We start from the raw sequence: 24167 nt of genomic DNA, 5'->3' as shown, positions 1-24167 counted from the left end.
TAATATAAGTTTAACATAACAGCAAACCTGATGATGACAAAACCTTGTCGAAACGTTGTACATCTGCTGTTATGTTAAACTTATATTAAAGTTTTTCTTCATTACCCATTCAAGCCGTCTCCAGCCATTATTAGTCTCAAAGTGGCTTCTTCATCATCGAATTTGAAGACATATATTTGGTTTGATGGTGTTCCTCCAGGGGGCTCTGAAGCTGCATTTAAAGGCTATCATTAACATTCTGAAGTGAATTTATATTTGCTTTTTCCTTTATTCTGTTGGCTTGTCAGGAGGCTCTATTTCTTCAGTTGGTCCATCAAGTGTGTGATGTACTGATATTGTGGTTCATGCAGGGAGGTTTACTGCTCAGTTACATAAAAGGACAGCTATGCCTTGTCTGCCACAGTTTTCGAAATTATGTGATTTAACCTGTAGTCAACTTGAATAGATTACAGCTTTCTGGGATTCGTCTCACTCTATATATGGTGATAAGATATTTATCATTCTGCACGTTGGTTTGATTGTCAGTTTCTACATTCGTCTCTGTTGTCAGTCGTATCTCACCTTTCCTCGGCTCCTACAAAGGATCATAGTTCCACCTCTATTCGAGGGTCCCAACATTAGCCTGTTAGTCTATTGGTACCCAGAATAGATTCTGTCCATATCCAAGATGTTCCTCAGCTTGGTAGGAATACCACCAGCAGCAGTGGCATTGATTATAATATGCTTTGGGATCTGTGGGGGGCTTGATTCTGAGAATTTTTGGACATGTGGAAAAACCTTAACCATGGATCCCTGGGCACTAGAGGTCCTTGAATCAGGATTAGTCCTTCAGTTCATATCTTCACCATCATTATCCACCCAACCTGTAGTGTTTCTGCCTCCTTCAGATACTTGGATTTCAGTATTTCATTCTTGGGCTATCAGAATTTTGTTGGTGTAGGGGCAGTGAAGAGTCATGCTAGTTCTTTCAAGGTTTTATTCCCATCTGTTTGTTGTGCCCAAGAAAACAAGAGATTGGCATCCAGTCCATCAATCTTTTTCGTCTATATCAATTCCTAGATCCTCCAAGGTTCTCAATGGAGACATTCCTCACTCTGCTTTGGCATTTTTTACTAGGATTATGGATGCCAAGTTCGATGTCGCCTACTCCTATCTGCATGTTTCCATAACGGTCACATCCCGCCACTATCTGCATTTTGTATGCAAGGGCCATGTGCTGCAGTTCAGGGCTTTGGACTAGCATCAGCACCATGTGTGTTCTGCCAAAATGTACATGTTTTTTCTTGTAACCTCCTTTCCCTTGGCCCGTGCACACACCATATCATGGATAACTGGTTACTATTAGCACCATGTCATCAGTTGGCAGAATGTCACACCTGGATTCTACTTTCAGGAACAATAAAGGCAGGTTCTATTATCAGAGCTGAGACATCTATTCTCATTCCAAAACAATGTATCATCAGTCTGGGTATCTTTTTCTACATGTATCTCAATCAGGCTCAGCTGACTCTATCTGTCTCCAAGCTGTGGAACAGGCAGTTCAAGTCATACTCACCTCTCCTCCTTCCACTGCACAGATGTTTATCTTTTTGGAATGTGGGGATCTCTCAAATCCCTCATTTCTTTTGGAGGAAAGCACAAGAGATACCTTCAGTGATTTTTATGTAACAAATGGATCATGAACAGCAATTCACTGGATTCCCCAGTTTCCTTATTCAGGATAATTATCTTCGATCTTGAGGGATGGTTAGATCGGAACAGTACTCCGATATGTGTTCCTCTGCCACCACCTCTTCATGGATACCTCACTTTAGGGATGGGGGTGCACATCTCAATGGTAAGGAATTTCAGAGTCTATGCACAGACAATGAGGCTTCCCTGCCTAATGTTTTAGAACTTCTTGCTATTCAAAGGACGATGTCTCGTGGTCTGAGCTTGTTAAGGGGAAAATCGTCAGGCTTCACTTTGACAATTCCATGGTGGTGTCTTATATTTCCCATCAAGTCCTTGGTCCAGGACTCTTTGTTTTCGAACCTTGGATCTTCTTTTTCGGGACAACTCCTATCATATCATCCTACTAACTTGCCAAAGGGGATGACTTTGGTGGCAGATCAGTTATTTCGACTCGTACAGATTCTCCAGATAGAATGAATACTGTTTCTTGAGGTTTTCTGTTGGATTGGCTCTCATCTTGAAACACTGATGACTGGTGTGTTGGCACTCATTGGAACACCCAACTACCAGCAATTTGGTCTCCGGTATCTAACCTTCAGGCTTTGGTAATTGATGCATTCCACCTCTTGGCCTACCCACCAATTTGTATGTTAACAAAGGTAATACCTATGATTCATTCCAACCTATTGTTGGGTGTTGATAGCACTGGATTGGTAGCTAAATCCTGATTTCTGCTTCTGCAATACCTTCAGGAGAGCCCACCTCTTCCACTTCCTGTTTGCCATATCTGTTTAAGCAGCCATGATCTGACATCATACATCCAGTCATCCTGAAGTTCAAGCTTCAGGCATGGGGTTATGTGGAAGTTGAACCCATTTCGATTAGAAGTGCCAACCATAACTTGTTTTCTGACCTGGGTCTTTAACCAGGTTATTGCATCTTCCATAATTGCCCTGTATAAGGCAGCCTTATTGACTATCTTTAAATACTCAAGATTAAAATAATTTGAGTCCCCAGTACTCTCCAGCTTCCTCATGTCATTTTGGGTCCTCCGTCCTCCCAGACGACAGTTTCAGTCACCTAACTGGTATATTAAGGTGGTATTACATGCCCTTTCTCAACATGTGTTTGAGACCTTAGCCTCTTGTTCAATGTAAAACCTTTCCATGAAGGTTCAATTTTTGTTGCTGCTGACCTACAGATGTCGCCAATCAGATTTGTTTGCATTGATTTTGCACAGGATACTGTATCATTCTACCTGTGTCCTCAGACAGGTTCTTCTCTAAGACATTGGCAGTCAGGGAAGGGGATCAATTCATCTGAACACTATTTCTCACTTGTATGACTGATTGGATCTCGATCATTTGTTATGTCCAGTGAGGGTGATGAAGTGTTATCTTGCCCACACTAATGCCTTCAGAGGTGCCAGACAACAACTTTTTATTTGTTGGGATCCTTCAGTTTCCCAGGACTTCTCCCATATTTTAAGTGTCTGTTGGTTATTTTATTTTGGAACTACTGTCATGTTTTATGTATGGATGTAGTCCTATTTATTAGGAGGGCAAAGTTGGGTCCCCTCCTACCCAGGTCCCAGGATGTTTTTCCCAGACGTTGGTAGGAGAGGCACCAGCCTACTCGTAATATTGCTTCAGATTAGATGCTCCACTATCCAGTTTGGTTGAGCGTGGTCCTTTTTTTTTATCAATATCAGTTCATGGAAGATTCATGTTCATTATTTCCTTGTAATTCTAAAAGTAAATGGTTCCATCCTGGGTCCTTGATTGAGCACAGTTTGTTACACATCCTCCCCATAACTCCGGGGACAAGTGGAATTTACCTTGCTCAAACAGTTGGGGAGTGAGGATGAGTGTTCATAATTCCAGACTGGATGAGTTCTGTTTCCTCGGGTTGAGTATGGCATAAAGGATCCCATCATTCCAAGTTTAGAGTGTTGCCTTTCAAGCTTCTTTGGGTTGAGGAAGGCGTTTGTCCACTTCAGTGTGCTTACCTTCTTGTCGTGATTCTGTTGAAGTGAACTTTATGTTTAAGAATTGCATTCCAAGGTTGATTTTGAAATGTAGAATCTAAACTAATTTTAATCATAAACAAAAAGTCACTGTTGATACTATTGTCATATGGTACTGTATTTTAGGTGCTGGTTATTATCTAAGAATAGCAAAGGGAGATTTGTGTGAAATGGACCAAGTGACTCAAGTGGTGCAGAAACATGTAACAGATGCTTATCTTGAGGACAGTATGAACACTGAACTTCTATATTCACTAGCAAGTAATCAGACTTCATCTTTTCCATCCTTGTTCCATGAACTGGAGAAATCAAAAGATAAGCTTGGTATAACAGCTATTGGTGTGTCTGTGACTACCATGGAAGATGTGTTTATGAAGTAAGTGTTAGTAATATCAGTTGTTGAAATGAGTATTAGTTATATCTCAGTTGTTGAAGTAAGTGATAGTAATATCCCAGTGGTACAAAACTGTTAAGAATTGAAAGTGTGTGTGACAGTATTAACCTCTTTGGAAATGATCTTGAAAATGTCAGGTTTTTTATTTCACTTTTTTTGATAACCTATATTTATATATTAATGAAACAAAAGTTCTTTTATGATCTATTATTATACTTCTGTACAAAATATACCCGATAAATAAATGTTACATACAAGGATTTGTATGTGGTATCTATTATTTCAATGAAACTACAGTAAAGAACAGGAGTGCTCTTCTCCAGCATTTGATATATAATTCAAAATAAATGTGATAAAGATCTGTACAAATAGCATTTACAATGTTCTTTAGCAAGTACTCATTGTAAATGAGGATAACATGTGAATCAGTTTGGGCAAATAATTAAAAAATATGGTGAGAAATTGTTCGACCAGATTAACTCGGGCAAATTGTTTTTGAAAATTTCAGTGCACCCAATTATCTTGGTTAATTATAGAAGAGATTAATAATAGAATAAATACAAAACAAACTGATGTTTATCATGGATAAAAATTTATTACATGCAGATTTTTCTTATTATTTTTGTCATCTGTGGACTTAAATCTCAGGAAATCCTGTACAAAAACATTGTGATAATAAGTATCAATTAAAGCTAAATCCTACGTTAAAAATAGAAAAAAAAAGAAACAAGAATTAAGTAATATATATAAATACTTTGAGGCAAATATGCATATATTTCATGAAGAAAAAAAATATTCATATTGCTAACTTGAAATGACATGTTTATTATCTATAGAAAATGTGGGGGAATTGGAATTTCAGCAATATAACTTTAAAATATTACTTATAGCACAGAGAATCTACAAAGTGAATAATGACTATGTGTTATATCATCAGTATTTTTAAAATAACCAACAGTAAGCAGTTGTCATTATAGGATTTAGAAAAAAAATATGTAATTATGCTCTTGCTCGATCAGCTGAAATTTAAATTGATGTATGTGTGTGTGTGTGTGCATTTTATAACAAATAACATTTTTTTAAGCTATATAAACTTGAAATAAGCCAAGGAGAGGAACAAAGTGAGTCTTGATAAATGTAATTTTTCAAAATCCAGCATGACAATATTTAAAAAAATTCATTAAATGGTTAATATTTATACAAGATCAGTTATATATATAAATAAAAATATATATATATATATATATACTGAAATGGCTTTCATTGTCTGAGATAGAAATCACTGAAGGAAAATGCTTCAAAGATGATAATGCTTCAGAGATAATAATTTGATCAAATTATTATTTCTGATTTTTAAAAATAATCTTAAATTGCAGGTGATTAAGTATATTCATGTTTAAAATGGTAGAAATAATGTTTTACTACAGCCATCAATTTATATTTTTCACAAAGAAAATAATATTGAACAATTTTATCACAGCATTTTTCTACAAGCTAGTGCCTATGGTATAATTACTTTTATATTATATATAAAGGAATCTAAAAGAAATCTTACTACCCGATAAATTATATCTTACTTACATTAAGTATCCATTTGTTTGAGTCAGAAGCTTTATATAATTAGTCATTGTTTTCAGATATACTATTTAAATGGGTATTATAATGTTGCAGATGTTATTTAGAGTTTAGTGGTTTCTGCAAAAAAAGTATCTGCTTCAACAAAAAGTAAATGAAAGCTTATATTCTATATTGTCTGATAAATAAGCATTAACATAAATGTTTTGGGACATTGTGGGACATATTGGTCTCTATCTGCTATCCCATCCTCCAAACTAAACAGAGACTATTAATGATAATATATATTTTTTAAATCTTAGTCAGCCCTTATCATTCATATAATTATCAAGCTTTCTCTTAAACCCACTTAAACTTACTGCCTCCACAACATCTGAAAACAACCCATTCCAAAGGCCAACCACCCTGTTAGAAAAATAAAACTTTCTTACTTGAAGATGACTTATACTCTGCCCTAAATTTATATTTGTGTCCCATAGTCTTACTATTCTCACTGTTAAGTATGAAAAAAGATGATGCATCAACACTATCAATTCCCTTTACAACCTTAAACACCTCATTCAGATCCCCTTTAACTCTTCTTTTTCAACCTCCCCTCATATGACAACCCCCTCCATCTCAGGCACCATTCTAGTAACCCTCCTTTTGACTCTTTCCAACAATTCAATGTCTTTCCTAAAGTAAGGAGCCCAAAACTAAACACAATATTCTAAATGTAGCCTAACCAGTGACCTATACAATGAAATTATAATCTCTTTAGACTTCTATTGAATATTTCTGTAGATACAACCTAAAATCCTATTTGCCTTACCACTAGCAACAGCACATTACTTGGATGGCTTAAGAGACTGATCAACCATCACACCTAGATCCTTTTCTTTCATGACACTATTAAGGTTATTCCTATCCAAATTATTATTATAATTCAAATTATGATAACTCGCATGCATTTATTATAATTAAAACCCATTTGCCACATATTTGCAATCTCACTAAATGATCTAAATCCTTTTGTAAATCAGCAGCATCCTCTTCACAGCTAGCAACACCCAAGACCTTGTCATCTGCAAATTTGTCCTGTTCTTTTTTACCATGCCTAATTTTCTCGCCTTTGTCTTACCTTCATGTCTATCCTATGGTACTCGTCTACCATCTGTCTCCTCTCTGAGGTGACCCACTGTGATCCTGAGAGTTTTTCGGGGTATACGTTTGCCCTAATTACATCTTTGTTAGCACGTTTGTCAACTTTGTCTCTTTCTTTACACACGTGGTTCCTCTGTTATTGGGACTTGGGGAGAGACATGGTTTTGTCCCATGCTCGTTTGCCAACTCCTTATCTTTGGAACTTATGCCTTGCCCCATTTCTCCATTGGTTGTCATTTGGAGATCTTCCAGTGACTTTGGAATCCCAAGTTGAATCTGTAAGACAGCAATTAACTATTTCCTTGTTGGTTGATTGTTTATCTTGCACGGAGCCTTGACAATTCATTATTTGTGTTCCCTATTCTAATTTTTCCCAACCTTTACCTGTTCCTTTCATACAAGGATCTTCTTTTCTTCATTTTCTTTGATGCAGAGTGTCACTCCGCCAACAGTATTGGTGACTACCCTGTGAGTTATGGTCTGGTAGGGGCTCGTTTATCCTGATTTATTCATCTATGAGGAGATTTTGCCGGGGATCTATAGGCCCTTCAAGTTTTATCAGAGGGTCTTGTCATCCATTTTCTCTCACCTCCTCCATTGTCTCAGATGCCAGTTTCTTTTACATTGCCTCAGGATCCTACCAAATGTCAGCATCTGTATGAGGCAGTCCAAGATCTACTCTCTCTTAGCATATCATTGAACCTGTGGTTCACCCTTCTCTGGGTTTTTATTCCAGGCTGCTTGTTGTCCCCAAGAAAACCGGAGACTGGTGGCCTGTGATAGATCTGTCACACCTCAACCGCTTCTTTATGCTACCTGATTTTACTCTGGGTTTATGGATGACCAAGGTCAACGTCTCAAATTCTTATCTCCATATTCCCATATCAAGACAGGCGAGACTCTACCTTCTGTATGCTCATCATGGGATGACTTATCAATTTCACACTCTTCCTTTTAGGTTTGCAACCACACCATATGTCGTTTTTCGAGTGGTCAAGGCTTTTGCTGGACATGTACACACTCGAGGGTTGCACTTCCACCATTATTTGGATGACTAGCTTCTGTTGGCCCATTCTAAACTGGAGTCTACCCAATACACTCATCTGCTTCTTTTGGAGGTGGCTTGAGTCGGTTGATTGAACATGTTGTAGAAATCCTTCCTTGATCCCACCCAGTATCTTATCCATTTGGGTGTCTTGTTCAACACTCATCTCAGTCAGGCCCAACCTTCTCCTCTTTGACTCTCTTCGATGGAGCTGACAGTCATTAATGCTCTTACTGTTATCTTTCTTACTGCTCACGAGGTCCTATTTCTTTTAGGGATTTGGTCCTCTATGATGACACTTTCCCCATGAGTCGTGCTCATATGAGATCCCTTTAATGGACTCTTCACGATCAATGGAATCCCTTGGATGTTCCTATTTCCATTCTTCCTTCCATTGTAAACAATCTGCATTTGTGGTTGGACAAGGATCACTTTGGCAGGGGTTCTGCTTCCTCCCACTCGTCCAGATTTACATCTTTTAATGGAAGCTTTACTTCACGGCTGGGGACATGGGTTGAGCAACAAGTTGCTTCAGGTCAGTGGGGTCTACGACACAATGGTCTTACCATATCACTAATGTGAAGCTACTTGCTATCCATTGGGCTTTGGATCATTTTCTTCCTCTTGCCCACACTCATCTGATTATGATTCATACAGACAATTCTATGGTAATGGCATATATCAATCACCAGGGTAGCATCGATTCTTGAATGCTGGATCTCCTTTTTTGGGTCAACACATATGGTATTCATCAACTTGTTTGTCATGTTCCAAGTGATTTCAACCTAGTCACGGGTCATCTATCCCTCCCAGACAAAATGTATCTGACTGAGTGGTCTTCAGATCCTCAGATTTTCCAGTGGTTGTGCATTCAGGTGGGTACCCTGCATTTGTCACTATCCTCAATGCCAAGTTACCTCAGTTTTGGTCTCCGGTGCTTCATCTGTTTGCTCTTGCGGGTGATGCATTCAATCAGGATTGGACTGACAAGTTCCTTTATGTGTATCCTCCTATCCATCTCCTTCCCAGGGTGATTTCTACTCCACTCTTTGTCAGGTTCTGATTGCCCGCTATTGGCTAGCCCAACTGGTCTTCGTGGCTGCTCCACTCTTGCCTCTTCACAGTACTCTATTCCTTCTACAGGAACCTTTCATCTTCACATCTGGTTTTTATCTGGTCCTTAGTGAGGAAATCTGGGGCATCACCACCATTGGTCTGTAGGCCAGGGGTTCTCCCCTGCTCATCCCACTGTTATTATTATGGATTTACTCACTTGATTATATGAACAGGGGTTTTTGGTCTCCTTGATCGTTGGTTATTGGGCGGCCTTATCCCATAATTTTCATTTTTCATGGTACCGTAAAGTTTTTGCATTCCATCCTTTGTCACTCCTGTTATGTTTCTTCGGGATTAGTCGCTTTCCACAGGGTGCAGCCCTTCCAGATTAGGATGTCAATGTGGTGCTTCACTACCTTACTTTACCTCCACTTGAATTTTTGTCTTCTTATTCCATGTTTCATTCATATCTTCTTCTTTACCCAGATTGATCTTTCCAAGACCTCAGTGACTTGGGAGGTTAATCCCTCCTTCTCGCTGATTTCCACTTTTTCTGTTTCCCATCTCTGTTCCTAGTCTGATCCAGAATGGGATAGCTGCCCATCCCTACCACTCCTTAGATTGAATAAGTCGAGTTTGGTCTGCTTTTCAAAATAGGGTTTCATAGTCACTCATTGCACTATCTCTGGTGTGTATGTTCCTCCAGACTCTCCCCTGCATTTCTCCATCCCTTCCCCCCATTTCTTCTAGTTGAGTAAGAGAGTCCTTACCACTTTCTAGTTCCATGCCACTGGGGTGGTGGACCATGGGTGTATCCTCCTGATTGAGAGATACGCAGTATACACAATAATGCCTTCATTCAGTTGAGAGTAGGGCAGTGGTGTTCTTTCTGTTGTAGAAATGATTGGGATCCCTCATTCTACCCCTGCATGGATGTCAATTCCTGGTAGTTGAGTTTTGGATTTAGAGCTGCACCAATCACCATATGTTATTACACATGTCGTGTGATTGGGATTCCTCATCCTATCCCTGCATGGACGTCGGTTCCCAGCAGTTGAGTTTTGGATTTTGACTTGAACCAATTGACATGATGTACTCATACATGTAGTGTGCCAGCATAAGTGCAGTTCATCACTTCAGTTGGGATCCCTCATCCTACCCCCACATGGATGTCAGTTCCCAGTGGTTGAATTTTGGATTTAGAGCTAAACCAATCAACATAAGCCTCACACACATGTTCAGAGTGTCCTGCTGCCTTACTCAGTTCATCTCAAGTGCATGTCCCTTTGTTGTTGGTCACAGTGGGTGCACTTGGTCATTGCTCTGCTTCTTCCTCTTGCTCTACCCCTTGATGTATTTAGGCCAAGGATGTTACTGTATTTAGTGTGGTTCTGGTCTGTTTGATTTGAGGGGGATATATCTATATTTCTTTCTGCTCAAATATGCCCTGTTCACTGATCAGTGGTGAGAGTTCTTCTGGTTGGTTGGACTTGAGGTGAAAACAGTATGATCCTCTTTCCTGCACCCACATGGATGTCAGTCCTTTGCAGTTGGGTTTTGGATTGTAGTTTACATACTGAAGGTATGATCCTTGTCCTTCCCCCTCATGGATGTAGGTTCCTAGCGGTCAAGTTTTGGTTGCAGTTGACATGCCATGTATGGTACATCTTGCCCTAGCCACTCTACATCTTGGAGCACATCCCCTCTTTTACCCGCAAAGGAATGTGCTTCTCAAATTTGTCCACTTGACTCATTCTCACCTTTGCCATGTCTGGGCAAAGAGTATACCTGGTACAAACGTGGTGTGGTCTATCACATATCATCTGCTTTGAGGGTTCGCTTTTGGGGGGTGTTCTTTGGATACTTTTGAAGGATGCTTATTTTTTCTTCCTTGCACCGGTCCCTCCACCTATTCAGTGTGGTATTCTAATTATGTATGTGAGCGGAAGTAAGGTACCTTGTCAGAAGTTGTAATTTTCCTACAATAAAAATATATTTCTGACAGGCACTTACTTCCGCTCACATTTCCCACCTTTCCTCCCCACTGTATACTGGTGCTTAGTTTTCTGCCTAAATGATAGTTAGATGGAATAGCATAGAGGAAGACACACGTCTGTTGATGGTGATTTGTCACATGAAAATTTGCATGCGTAAATCAGTTAAACCATGTGAACCATGGAGTATATAGGAGTGAAAGGCTTGTGGGGGGTGTGAAAAAATTTTGAAAATATAGAGCAGCACTGAATGTGAATAGTTATGTATGTAAATGGAAGTAACTACCTGTCAGAAATATATTTTCAATGTAGGAAATTTTTAACTTTAATAACCCAACCACCTCATAATCATCAGATACTAGCCTTCCTTTATCATCTCTCTAGGGTCTTACCCCAATCCTGCCATTTCGTTTACCCTTAATATAATTAAAGAAAGCCTTACTGTTAATTTTTACATTTTCAGCCAACCTTTTCTGATACATCCTTTTTGATGTCCTAATTTTTTGTTTCACCAATTTCTTAATCTTCTAAATCTCCCATCACACTAGTTAATTTAAATTTCTTAAATTTATGATGCTTTTCTTTAATTTTATATCTTATACTCTTTATGAGCCAACCTGGTTTTTTACCCTTTTCTTTCAATAAGGAATATGTTTACTTTAAATATTTAAAAATTTATCTTTAAGAAATTTCTACATCTGATCAGTTTCTCCAAATAACTCAGTTGCCCAATTCACGACAGATAATAATTGTCTCATCCCTTTAAAATGTTTTTGAAATTTGTAACCAAAATATCATTATTCCTTATCTCCATATGCAGCAAAACATCAAATCTCTTGATCTCATCAAGAGTAATCATCACTTGCACCCAGATGTTCCCCAATTTCTACCCACTTGATCATTTCTGTATTTCAACTTGACTATAAATCTAAAATAGCATTGTTTCTAGTAAGTTCATGGACCAATTGGTGAAGAAAGCCATTTTGAACAGTTTCCAAAAACCTTTCTCAATCATGGTTTGTCTCTAGCATTTCCCAATCAATATGTTTGAAATTAAAATCACCCGTAATTATATCTTCATTAGCAGCTGAACTTGGCTTTTAAAAATTCTTTTAATGTAAGTTTTATTGATGTGAATATGTTGTTCTTGTATTTTGATTTGTTGACTACTACTGGCTGGCTATACTTCTTAAAGAACGAAACTTCAGGTTCAAATTGTTGAGTTAATCAAATATTTGACAAAATTCATTTATAAAAAAAAAAGAAAAATCACAGGTAAATTTTTATGTTATTACATCTTAAAATCTTTTTTTTTATCTTATGTGCATTAATAAAAAGCTGTTTTTGCATGAATTTTTCCAGGGTAGGGCAGATTGCAGAAGAAACTGTAAAAGAAAGTGATTTTTCTAATAAATCGAACAGACCACTTCAGTGTAGTGAGAATATTTCAGGTAGAGTACTATTTTTTAATGCTAAGTTTAAACCTAGGAACTTAATTTTAATGAATTTATCAGAAAAAACTTAATCTTTGATAGGTTGTTTAGGCAGAGTATTTATAATGAATCTAAGTTTCAAATGGACAGCAATTGCCTGTTGTAGAAAACTACAAATGTAGAGGACGACGTTTCAAAAGTCTTCCGCCTTTGATCTTCAGGTTCTGTTTAGCGTGTATATTTAGATGCTCATGTTTAGTTCTTTTTCAATACTCTTTAACTCTCAACACGGGCTTGGTCAATTTGACCAACCACGTGACCTCTTTGTACTCGTTTAAAGTCTTTATAGATTTAATACTTTTAAGTTTCAATATAGTATCTGTATCTTCACAAAATTTGGTAGTCTTTCAGTTAACATTATAAGTCTGTCACATACAAAAAATCACATTTTTAGTGAAGTATTTTTAATAAACTAAAATAAAGAATTGTCCATGAATATATTGGGTATTTGTTTTGAATAGTCCATGTGCAAATAATTTTCATGTTAAGGTTAAAAATACTTTTCCTCATCTCAAATATTTCAAATTTCCTTTGTGTAATCTCTAAAACCTCCTAAATACATTTCAAATGTTTTTTTTTTTCAGCAAATCTGTATATTTTATCTGATATTTTCTCTACCAAATTTCTATACGGGATTAGTCATTTTAACTGACCTCGTAACCACCAAAAAAAAATAAAAAATAAATTTAAATTACCCATTTTTTTCTTTCTAGAATGACTTCAAATTGTAACATAAAACTACAATCCTTTATCCTAAGTAGCTTTAAGTTCGTAACTTTTATTCTTTTATTGCCCTTTGAACGTGTGTTACTACTATCCATGCCATTATAAGCTGTAACTCACTCGGGAAATGTGCAGCTCACATTATGTTATCAAATTACATTACCCACGAGCTTTGTTTGTAAAATTTTTGATGTAAATGCATGATATGTGTATTACATAATATTAAGGTAATTATCTTAAGGAACTGTAAGTGCACTTACTGGTATTGATAAAAATAAATATCTCTAAATCATGTGATAACAAATCAGTCATAATGTAATGAATGGAAGAGTGTAATTGTTTAAAGAATTAATCTCTAAATGAAGTTTGTGACCTGAATGATATAAGGTTGTTTTTTTTAACACTTTTCCAGTCATGCAGAGGTCAGACCTACCAAAGTTGACTGGATTGAAGCTGTTTTTCCAACAACTGAAGGGATTACTAATCAAACGATTCCACTATACAAAACGTCATTGGGTGCTGGCATTGTTTCAACTTGTTTTGCCTATTTTGATTATTTGTTTGATGATGTGGATAGATAAACTCACCAGTGGAGGACTGTCTAATGACTCCCCACCTCTCAGATTGGACCTTAAGGGAAGCTTTGGTTATACAAAAGGTTTTTATGGGTACACTGGTAATATGGATCCAAAGTGGATCACTCTATACAAACAAACATTGGAACATGCTGGTGTTAAGGTGAAAGAAAATGTCTCAGATCCAAACAAATATCTCCTGGAAATTGGAGAAGATGATTTCAGCAGTTTTGTCAAAAAACATATGGTTGGAGGTGTTTTTAAATCTTCAGACAACATTTTAAAATTAACTTCATGGTACAATGGAGAACCATATCATGTTGCAGCAATGTCTTTAAATTTGATGCATACTACGATGCTACGTTATGTAACAGAAGTTGATACAGCTTCCATAACAGTGGTAAACCATCCTTTAACAGGAAGCACCATTGACACTATAAACAATATTGCAGCTGCTTTTGTTAGCCGACTTCTTTGCACAATTTTTCTACCAATTGCTTTCACTTTCTTTTCTTCAGCTTTTATTTTGTTTCCAGTTCAGGAAAGAATTTCTAAGGCCAAATTAATTCAGCTGATGACTGGAATTCAAGGAATTACATACTGGGTGATGAACTTTGTCTGGGATTTCAGCATTCATTTTGTTTGTTCTGTGCTTATTCTTATTCCATTTTTTGCTTATGACCCCAACAATGTTTATTCTGGTCAATCAGAGTCTATAGGTGAGTACAAAACTGCCGTGAACTTGTTTTTACTTTACTTTTAATTTCAGCAGTTAAGAAGATCTTTTGTTTAAAGTTTTTTTAACTGTCTTGTATCTTGTACTAAATACATTATTATTGTAAATTTTATCTTTGTGTGTATAAACTTAAGACTAATTGCTTGGCTTTATTCATAAACAGTGGTTTACAGAGTAACTTATATATTGTATACACACACACACACACACAAAAAGAGTTCGGAAGTCACCAAAATATTAACTTGTATTTTCAAAAGATAACCCACCTTCAAACTTTTATTCTATATAACAGTTTCTGCTAGGTTGAAATTAGTGGATTATTGGTTGAAACCTAAAAAAAAAGTCTAACATTCATTTTTTAGATAATATGCTTGTGGCTGAAAGCTCAGGAAATGCTAGAAAGTTTTGTAACTCATAACCATTTATTAAAACAAAATGCTCATCTATAAAGTGTACTTGATGCCAGTGTTAAAAGAAATAAAGTAATGTTTAACATTTATTCATTTGTATTTAAAAAATGAGAGTGCATGAAATATTTCTAAAAACTATTCTTGAAATAACAATAAATCAGTAATTTTAAGCAGTACTGATATGACAATTTAATTAACATACATAAGTTTTACCATAATGTTTTTAGGTGCTGTATTCTTGTTGATGCTTCTCTATGGCTTTGCTTCTATTCCACTGAGCTATATCTTCTCATTCATACCCAAGTCGCCATCCACAGGTTTTGTTTTGCTTGCTATAATCAACATTATGGGAGGTAAGTAGATGGAATTTCAGGAAAGATAATCAAAAAAGTAAAATTGTAGCTTGTTGCATTTTTTAATCATCCAGAGCAAATGAATTTAATGAATTTTAACCCTATCCCCATGGCTATCTTTTACTGTGCATGACACAAGGTTTTAGTGTCTTACATTCAAAATTTTATCAAACTATTTTGTGTTCATATTATAGCAATTAATAGAGCATAAAATCTTAGCTAATAATCCATATTTTCATATTATGCAAGTTTTAAGTTCTTAATTCTATAAGGTAACATAACCATAATTTTTTATAGCCTTAAAGTTTGTTTGGTTACAGAGCTATCAAATAGAAAATCAAACCCCTCCTGTCACATCCTCTCTTTCAGGATTTGTTAATTGTTCTCTCTTAGGTTTAATTATATATTACCAATAACTAACAGAAATCCATGATTTTCATCTATCAAATGATGTATTGTATAATGTTGTCTTCTGGACAGGTAATCGTCAATTTCATTCAGAGTGCAAATATTTTCCTATGGGAAAATGCAAGCTCTAGCTTTGATGAATTTGTAACAGTTCTTGTTGCATAGCTAGAAATCCAGAAAAATTATGTGAATTAGGGGATATTGTCTGTTTTTTTGCATGTTATTAGTATATGTTCTTTGGTGCATTATTTAATTGAATAAAAATTATTTAGTATGTTACTACCATTAGTATAAAAAAAGTTTCATCGACAATTGACAGAAAGAAAAAAGAAGATAAGGTAAGTACTTTATTTCTTGTTTATCATATTTATTATAAATGTAACTAAAATGTAAAAGATAGGGATCTTTTTAAGTTATTTAAGACCAGGTTAGGTATAATAAGTAATAATAATAATATTATTAAAGTGGTTCACGAGGCACACATGCGAGCAGCTCATAGTAGCTCGTGGGTAATGTAATTCAAAAGCGTAACATAACCTGCACATTCTCCAAGTGATTTACAACTTATAATGTCATGGACAGTAGTTAGACAGTTTAAAAGGCAATAAAACAATACAATTTAATTATATATAGATGTATACTGTTACGAACCTCAAGCTTCATGCTACAATTTGAAGTAATTTTAGAAAGAAAAAAGGGGTAATTTATATTTATTTAGATTTTTTTTTGTGGAGGTTATGAGGTCGGTCAAATTGACCAATCCCATATAAAGCTAGGGTAGAGCAAATGACATAAAATATGTAGTTTTGCTGAAAAAACTGTTGAAATGTATATAGGAGGTTTTAGGGATTACACAAAAGAAATTTGAGATTTTTAGGATGAAGAAAAGTTTTTAATCTTAACATGAAAATCATTTTGCACACGTAATATTAAAAACAAATACTCAATATATTCAAGAACAAATCTTTATTTTAGTTTATCAAAACATAGTTCACTAAAAAATATGATTTTTTATATGTGAAAAACTTGTAATGTTAACTGAAGATATACACACTATACTGAGAGTTAAAAGTGTTAAATGTATAAAGACTTTAAATGAGTACAAATAGGTCACGTGGTCAGTCAAGTTGACCGAGCCTCTGTTGAGAGCGTTAATGGATCATCCTTTTTTATTTATTTTCTAAACAAGCAAAAACATGCTAACAACATAATTCAGTGTTCAGCATTTCTCAATTGAAAGTGGAATATATAAGAATTTGATCCTGTAGAAGTTACAGATTTGATAAATTTATGTAAATATTCAGATGTTCGCATTACTTTCGTTTATATATGCGTGTGTGTATGTATCGTACAAGTGTTAATAGGTCAGATTACTAACTTTTCAACTTATTAAACATCCACATTTGTAATGAGAATATATTAGTTTTAAAGCCTCAGATAGAAGTATTTTATTGTCATTTAAAGATTAATATAGTATATCATATTGTATTTATAAAAAGCTATTGTTCTGTTTTTTATACAAAAATAAGTTGCTATGTATTTAATTTTTGAAGCTGCTTTATCATTGTCTCCTGAGTAATTTTTGAACTACTGTATTTTTGTCTGTTTATGAAAGTAAAAACTATGGAATCATATTATTTCTAAAAGTATTTGCTTCTGATTTCTGGTATATTGTGCTATAATGTCATGTTCTTAGTTTATAAAAAAATAAAATGTAGGCTGTACATGAATAAACATATTATATTGATTCTGTGTACTTTGATAGGGTCTTGAAATTAGCCTTAGATACAAATTTGCTTTTCTAGTAAGCATAGTAGGGTCAAAATTTCCTGTAGACAAATTTTGTCTTTTTAACAGTTTTTGGTGTGGACATATTTCAGATTCTATTCTAAGACCTCAAAATCTAGAGAAGTCAACTACTTGAAATGCCAATTTTAAATATTGATGTTAAGAATGTGTTTAAAATGTATGTTATTTGAAATATTACATTAGCATTTAAAATATAAAAATTTGTGGTGAAGTTTCAAGTTTTGTCTTCTAATAAGAGTTTCAGAAAAATACAGATATTTTTTTCTGCAGTATTGCTAATATACAGTTACTTAAGAATTGGTGTTTTGTTTTATTCCAGGTATGATATTATCTATAACATGTTTGATGATGGAGACCACCGATAATATGCTAGAAAAGACAGTTAATATACTATGTTGGGTCTTTCGCTTTATTCCCAACTTTGCCTTAACTTGGGGATTCGGAAACATCAACAGAATCAGCCAAGGAAATAGCTTATGTGATAAACTAACAAAGGAAAACATGAAAGATATATGTCCTTCTATTATTATTATGAACACAAGCCCTACTATAACAAAGTGTTGTAATTGTAAGTTTCAAACACATTGTAGTTTTAATTTATTTGTGTTTTATTACTAAGTATGGGTCTATATGAAACGTTTTTAGAAAATATTAACATTTGTTATTTTACTTACAAATTTTACAAAATTTGTACAGCATGCATCACTACAAAAGTAAAAATCAGAATGAAATATTAGAAAATAAGTTATTGTATATGCATTATCACTTTGATTAAAATAGGTACAAGCTCATGGCTGTAAGGAGTATGTCGTTTATTCAGTAATATAGGACATTTAACATGCATTTAAATACATTTGCATAAAAAAAACCTTGTTGAGGGAAGTTTAGAAATAAAAAAAATGTTCTTTTTACGTTTTCTTACAGTTCTAGATACATAGTCAAAGTTTATATTCTTTGTTTAAAATGGTTATTCTTGGTAGCATTTAGGTTCTATTTTCCTCTCTTTAAGTTATTAAAGTTAGCATTCATTTATAGTAGTGTTAAGATTGTATTTTGTACTAGATGGTGTGTAAGTTGCAAACCTTTCATTGTGTTTTCTGAACTAATCTTTCTTCTTTCTATTGTATTGTTACATCTCCGTTCGTTAGTTAATTTTCCGTAAATTCGTTTCGACGAAACTTTAGCGACACAAGTCCTTTATTAAATAAAACTGGTTAATTCTATCCGAATACAACTTTACGATACACTTAATTTCAACAGTCGCTCTATTAAAACGCTATAACTCGCGTCTCACGTGGCCAACAATATACTGTCCGCATACATTCAATTACTCATTACCTTCCCCGTCGCTTCGTGGCCGGTCTTATATATACCAGACTACCCGCAATCTAGTAGTCTCCCGATAATTCATGAAGGTTCGAGAAGGACGTGGCGTGATACTAGTCACGTGACCTCGCTGGCGCAACAGTATTTAATAAGCATGCTTCATTTTCTTATTGTTGTGACTGTATATTTTACTTGATGATGAAATCACATAATGTTTAAGCTACTTTTGAGATCAGTTTTTCTCCCCAAGGTTTTTTTTAATTATTTTCTTTCCTGTTGATACTGAACTTAATTGTATGTATGATGTTTTTTCAGTTGTCTTTCTCCCCACAACTGTTATATTATGATTCACTCACGTTTGTGACCATTAATAAGTTTTCCCTTTAATTGTGCTTGTACTAGATTGATATATTCCTTTATATTTTTGTCTTTGAAGTATGATAACTTTTGATCTGCATATTATTTTCATTTTATTTTTTTAAAGGCAAATGTGAGGCTTAGTCATCATGTTCAGCTTACCTTGTAGAACTAGTAGTGATATTCCCAACACCATTTGACATTTTGAATCTTGAATTAGTTCTTTATGAGGAAGAAGTTATAGTCTTATAAAATCGTTGGGCAGAAAGAGTATTAATTGTAAAAAATTAAGTTTAGATTAAGTTATGAATGTTATTCAGCTATGAGAATGCTCAGTGGATAAAATAATGTAGCATGGCAGTATATGTGTAATTTACTTATTGTGTGTTTTCTTACTTTAAGAATTTGAATGTTTAATCATAGTGATGCTAGAAGTTCAATATTTTAGCATAATTATTTGTATATTGTTATATGTACAAAGAAAAATATGGTTAATAATAATTATTTCATTCATCTATTTTTTACCTTTCATTAATTTAAAAACAGGTTAAAAGGAATTAACATACATAAGTATGTTTTTACTCTTTCTTTTATTAGCAAAGTGAAGAAATAATGATTAGTTGTGACAGTGAACTTCAGTTTTCTAATAGATTTTTCTTGATGTATTACCTAACTTTTAAAAATTACAAAATGCTAACACTCATAACTTCAATAATAAGTATAATGCACTGTTTTATTCGTTGAACCCCAGTTTAGTTAACAGACTTTCCTTCATTTGTAACTTGTACATTGTCAGTAAATTTTGGCCAAGGTTGACAATGAACAGGAGTTAATGATAAAAGAAAGCTAATAATTAATAATTTAAACTGTGGGTTGAATCAACAAGATAATTCAGTTCACTTGTAGTTTTCAAAATTGTGTTAAAATCAACAATTGTATGCAGGCTGAAATCATTAAATATTTGTGTTTGATAACCTGATAATCCTATACGAGTGAATGTAAAGTTAGTTAGACATCATGAATCTGCAAAGTAATGCAAGAGAAATGAAATGTTAGTTAACATGACAGTGACAAAAGGGCAAAGTTTTATTATACTTCCACTGTTACTAAAGATTTATTGATGTATCATAGTAAGGAAAGAGAAATCAGATAACCACATATTATTGATTGTGCAGATGTCTTATAGTTTGATAAAAATAAAAGCTTAGCTTTGAAAAGTGTAATCACTACCATTTTCTTTTTCAGATTTATTCCATAACAATGGCTCTATACCAAGAACAAACCCAATAACTTGGGATAAAAATGGCTGTGGTCGAGATATGCTTACACTTTTTATTAGTGGAATAATCCTCTTCTCACTCCTCCTCTTCATGGAGACAAACCTTGCACGATTCTGGTACCAGTTTAAAGCTGCAGTGAAAAAAACACAAAACTTGGTTTTTTCAGGTTCATACACTACATATGTAGATCAAGATGTGGATGTTACACAGGAACAAGATCGTATAGAAGATCTCCTTCAGCAAGGACAAGTAGCATCAGAGGCATTGGTGGTGACAAAATTGACCAAATACTTTAGCACTCTGTGTGCAGTGGATAGATTGACTCTAGGAGTGCATAAGAAGGAATGCTTTGGTTTACTTGGTATCAATGGAGCAGGAAAGACAACAACTTTCAGAATGTTGACAGGAGATTTGATGCTGACTGAGGGAAATGCTTATATTGGTGAATACAGCTTGAGGCAGGATTTAAAAAAGGTAACTTAGTCCTTTATTTAAATTAACCAAAATATGTTGGAGTTTTCACTTGACGTTTTAGTGATAAGCACTAACGTATTTATTCAGTTTATCATGTTTCTGTACAGACTACTGACCATACAATTTTATTTTACATGTTGTCATACATAGTCTGTGGTATTAAACACAGAATTCTATAAATGTTACATAAAACTTATTGCTGGAGTAATAGAAACTTTTTTAAATATATTTATCTATGCAATAACCAAATAAAATCTTGGATGTATTCATTAAGTTTTTTTATCGAGAAAGTAATTACATTTAGAAGAAACTACAGATATTTCTGTGTTCATTTATTCATATTATGCAAAAATAATAGAAAACAGCTGAAAATTTTGAAAATTCATATTGTATCCTTAAATAGTTTCAACTGAAGTACAGTTCTGGTTAACTATGATTGAAAGAAAAATGTTTCAAATATTTGAACTTTAATGCCCTAAATATACACAGTACAGCCATCATCAGTAGTTGATACACAAATACCACACACACACTATGGCACAACAACAACATTCACAATCACTTCACTTTCATTTCTGCTGTTTATGAACTCTCTTTGGAAAAGAGGGAAAAAACTCATACTAAGTTTGCCTGATTCTTTTTTTGGGGGGGGGTTAGTCCTGTTCTAGGTCTTAACTTTCATGCAGTTTAGAGAAAAAGTGATAAAATATTTGTGTAATATTTAACTAAATGTGCATGGGGTCAGTCCATATGAGTACCCCTTATTGGAGAGGAAGTGTTGGCTACAAATGTATAAGTATGTTGTACACAAAAAATTGGATGTGTTACAAAAGTATTTCTCAGACTGACAAATCGGAGTGCAAGATGATTTTCAAGTGAAAAATATTTATTTATTTTTTCCATTGTACAGTTTGCATATTGTATTTGCATAACCTCTAGAACCTCTGAAATGCATATCTACAGTTTTTATCGGTATCCCTTTATATTTAATCAGGTATTTATTCTCCTATACCACAAGCTATTGCTAATTGTGCATCATAGAGTAAAATTATTATTTGATAACTTTGACATCAAATATGTAATACAGTATTAAATGGCACTCTGTAAAAGGTTGTAAGATTTACACTTTGACCCCTAATCATGCACATAGGATTAATATTTAGCAGTAAAGGCTGACTGAGTTTTATCTCAGCAAACAATAAACAAAAAAATTTGTTTAACGTTTAATACAAAGGAGTGTAACAATTTACATAGTACATAACAGAGGGGAAAAACTATATATAAATTACTTTATATATATTTCTTAGGGATAACATTCTTGGGTCGAAACATGTAACTATCATGCATAAACTAAAGTCACTCATGTAGCCATGTTATGCAAAGAGCAAACATTTGATGATTTAATTTCTTCTCTCATACAAAATAAAAATTTATATTTAACTAGTAAAGAGATACACAAGCTGACAAAAATATACACTATTTTGTTTAACACGATAGCTAGCTAATTTTTAATTAGTGATCTATAATTACTCTGCATTTTTTTATTAATAAATTTATTAAATCTCTTTTTTATTTCAAATAAAACTATTTCAACTGCACTATCTATTTAATTGTGACCTTTTAAATATATTTCTAAAGAGGACTTTTATGTTAAGGAATTTTAACATACAATCTTAGAATCCTAAGTCACTATGCACTAAACCCACTAGTATGTAAATTTCATCCCTAACTAATGCTAATGTTCATTTGATATGTATTGAATACATAGTAGACTTAACCCAAAAACCTTCAGATGAACTTCTAATTATTATGTTAAGCCGTACTACACTTGGTAGTTACGTGTAACATTATTTAGGTAAACAAGTTGAAATTTATATGTGAACTTTGAAATGGTGAACAAATATGACAAAAACAAAACCATTGGTTGCTTAGTTTAAACAGAAATTTCACATAAAAAGAATTATGTATATAGTGCATGTGGAATAGAATAAAACACAAAATTATTTTAATAAAAAGCGGTAAAGGAGAGCTTTGGTTACATTGCCACTTAATGAAAATTAACATAGCTTATATTTCTATATATTGCAATTTAGTACTGTAAGTACACTTATGTAAAAATATTATGTTGAAGTTGTATTTCAGTGTCAAAGCTTGTACCATATTTTGAAGCACTAACAAGTTAAAAGCTCATAATGATTTATACTGTACTACTTTCTTAATGATTAAAGGTTGGTCATTAATATTTTAGTTTCAAGAACACATTGGCTACTGTCCCCAGTTTGATGCTCTGATTGACAAGTTAACAGGTCGAGAAATGTTGTATCTCTTTGCTCGTCTACGTGGAGTACCAGAAACACTCATTAGTCACACTGTCACAGAACTCATTGAGATGATTGATCTCAAGCAACATGCAGAGAAAGTCACAGAGAAATATAGGTGGGTTTAAAGCTTAAGTAAAATAATTTATACAATATTATTCAAAGGAACCATTACCTTTTTTTTTCTTTTTTGTAAATGATATGTATTTAACTTAACATTTAAGGGCAACAAGGAATCTGTTGGTCCATCTAGGCAATACCATCAACTTAGCTACTTTATTAAAAAATGTTTGTGAGGATTTTTTTCCAATTTATATAATTTGATCATGAACTTATGCTTAATTACTACTTGTGATTACATATTAAAAAAAAAATCTAACAAGCTTTCATAGGTAATCAAGTACTCTTCATTAGTAACAAAACATTGGTATCTCTCAGGCTTTTTAAACTTATGTTCAAATTTTAGTGTGGAATTTCTTGAAAATTGCCGTATTTTTTTTCATCAACTGAAGCAGGAGATATTTTTAATTAATTGCACATTTTTTGAAACAGAAACCTGAGAAGTTAACATTTTCCTTACCAGAAAATCTGTTTCAGATAGATACTCACTGCTTCACAGAACAAATAACTGGAGCTATAGCCAAAACGTTTTTACATGTATACCAACCCACTTTAAAGGCTGTTACCCTTATAGGTAATAATGTGAACTGGACTAGTCTATGATGCAATCGGTATTAGAGTATACTCATCCATCAAAAAAAAAGGTCAACACATCCTCCTTGTGCAGTACTCCCCTTGAACACTCTGTGTAAACCAAAAACTCATTCTTGATGAGGGTCCTGAGCCAGATAATATTTCCCCAAGGGTTTTGAAGGAGGTTAAAGATTGGATATGTGAGCCACTTACTAATATTTTTTGTCAGTCCTTGAATAATGGGCAGGTATCAGAGGATTGGAGGTTAGCTAATGTCACTCCTCTTTCAAGTGAGGTGATAAAAA

General features: G+C 34.1%; 1 protein-coding gene across 2 annotated transcripts in view; it reads left to right on the top strand.

Annotated features, from left to right (window-relative positions):
* LOC106457734 (ATP-binding cassette sub-family A member 1-like) overlaps window positions 1–24167 on the top strand; it is an 84968-nt gene that overhangs the window by 54599 nt on the left and 6202 nt on the right. For both annotated transcript variants that reach the window (XM_022383749.1, XM_022383750.1), the window contains exons 14-20: window positions 3827–4076; window positions 12270–12358; window positions 13536–14417; window positions 15072–15197; window positions 17734–17982; window positions 20343–20851; window positions 23100–23287. In XM_022383749.1, coding sequence (XP_022239457.1) covers window positions 3827–4076; window positions 12270–12358; window positions 13536–14417; window positions 15072–15197; window positions 17734–17982; window positions 20343–20851; window positions 23100–23287 — 2293 coding nt within the window. The remainder of the gene's footprint in view (window positions 1–3826; window positions 4077–12269; window positions 12359–13535; window positions 14418–15071; window positions 15198–17733; window positions 17983–20342; window positions 20852–23099; window positions 23288–24167) is intronic.

The sequence above is a fragment of the Limulus polyphemus genome, unplaced genomic scaffold, assembly GCF_000517525.1.
Source record: "Limulus polyphemus unplaced genomic scaffold, Limulus_polyphemus-2.1.2 Scaffold367, whole genome shotgun sequence".
In the NCBI taxonomy this organism is placed as follows: domain Eukaryota; kingdom Metazoa; phylum Arthropoda; class Merostomata; order Xiphosura; family Limulidae; genus Limulus; species Limulus polyphemus.
Note: the sequence above shows the minus strand (reverse complement) of the source record. Positions and strands in the feature narration are given on the sequence as shown.